Here is a 1,724-nt window from a genome sequence, read left to right on the forward strand (position 1 = left end):
AAGTTCATATTTACAGTTTATAAAGTTCATATTTACAGTTTATAAAGTTCATATTTACAGTTTATAAAGTTCATATTTACAGTTTATAAAGTTTATATTTAGTTTTTAAAGTTTATATTTACAATTTATAAAGTTCATATTTACAGTTTATAAAGTTCATATTTGCAGTTCATAAAGTTCATATTTACAGTTTATAAAGTTTATATTTAGTTTATAAAGTTCATATTTACAGTTTTTAAAGTTCATATTTACAGTTTATAAAGTTCATATTTACAGTTTATAAAGTTCATATTTACAGTTCATAAAGTTCATATTTACAGTTTATAAAGTTCATATTTACAGTTTCTAAAGTTCATATTTACAGTTTATAAAGTTCATATTTACAGTTTATAAAGTTTATATTTAGTTTATAAAGTTCATATTTACAGTTTATAAAGTACATATTTAAAGTATGGTGAACATGTGTGCAGTCAACGTGTCTCACCTCGGCCAAGTGTGCGCGACGTGGGGAAACCATCACTACAAGACCTTTGATGGAGCCTTCTTCCAGCTGCCCTCCACCTGTAAGCACGTCCTGGTGTCTCAGTGCGGAGGCAGCTATGAGGGTTTCGCTGTCCTCATGAGACGCTCCTCGTCCACCTCCATCAGCTTCATCAGCATGAAGCTGGACGGGCTCATCCTGGTGATCTCCAACAGCACCGTGACCGTCAACGACATAACGTGAGTCCAGAACCAGGACCGTGTTCAGAATTAATCTGATTGGTTGTTGAACCTGTCCTTTTAGAATTTTTCTGATTAGGACAGTTTGTAGTTTTACATCTCGTTAAAACAAGCTCTTTCCCATCATGTTTTGTGTTTGTTTCCTGTTGTTTACCCATCATGCTTTGTGTTTGTTTCTTGCAGGGTGTCTCTGCCACATGTTGCGTTTGGAGTCACAATTAAACAAACATCATCCGCCATCTTTGTTGAAGCCAGTCTTGGACTGAAAGCTGTCTGGAATCTGGACGACTCTTTAGAAGTATGAAGCTGATGTTCAAACTGGAGAAGATTCTCAGTCGTCCAGTTTAAAACTTTAAAGTTACACATCTAAACTTACCTGCAGATTAAACTCCTCCCACTCCCTCCTGAGGGTCATCGGGGTCTTTGTTAGACCACTCACATGATGGTTTGGTCACAGGCAAGAAATAATAAATTAAAATGGACAAAGTTTAAAATGAAAAATAAAAAGAAGTAGAAACAAACAGGGCTCTCCTTGGGCTGCTACCTTATCGTGGTGGAGGGGTTTGAGTGTCCCAATGGTCCTAGGAGCTATGCTGTCTGGGGCTTTATGCCCCTGGTAGGGTTACCCATGGCAGACAGGTCCTAGGTGAGGAACCAGACAAAGCGCAACCTGAAGACCCCTTATGATGATTAATAAAATTGGATCTGGCATTCCCTCGCCGGGACGCGGGTCACTGGGGCCCCCCTCTGGAGCCAGGCCTAGAGGTGGAGCACGATGGCAAGCGCCTGGTGGCCGGGCTTTCACCCACGGAGCCCGGCCGGGCTCAGCTCGAAGAGAAGACGTGGGTCCCCCTTCCAACAGGCTCACCACCTGTAGGAGGGGCCAAAGGGGTCGGGTGCAATGTGTAATGGGTGGCGGCCGAAGGAGGGGACTCTGGCGGTCTGATCCTCGGCTGCAGAAGCTGGCTCTTGGGACGTGGAACGTCACCTCTCTGGTGGGGAAG

General features: G+C 42.2%; 1 protein-coding gene across 1 annotated transcript in view; it reads left to right on the forward strand.

Annotated features, from left to right (window-relative positions):
* Positions 1-436: 436 nt before the first annotated feature.
* LOC106531337 (mucin-2) overlaps positions 437-1,724 on the forward strand; it is a 37,797-nt gene continuing 36,509 nt past the window's right edge. The window contains exons 1-2 of the mRNA XM_014027177.1: positions 437-720; positions 904-1,018. Of these exons, the coding sequence (XP_013882631.1) occupies positions 452-720; positions 904-1,018 (384 nt within the window). The 5' untranslated portion in view covers positions 437-451. The remainder of the gene's footprint in view (positions 721-903; positions 1,019-1,724) is intronic.

The sequence above is a fragment of the Austrofundulus limnaeus genome, unplaced genomic scaffold (genome assembly GCF_001266775.1).
Source record: "Austrofundulus limnaeus strain Quisiro unplaced genomic scaffold, Austrofundulus_limnaeus-1.0 Scaffold621, whole genome shotgun sequence".
In the NCBI taxonomy this organism is placed as follows: Eukaryota; Metazoa; Chordata; class Actinopteri; order Cyprinodontiformes; family Rivulidae; genus Austrofundulus; species Austrofundulus limnaeus.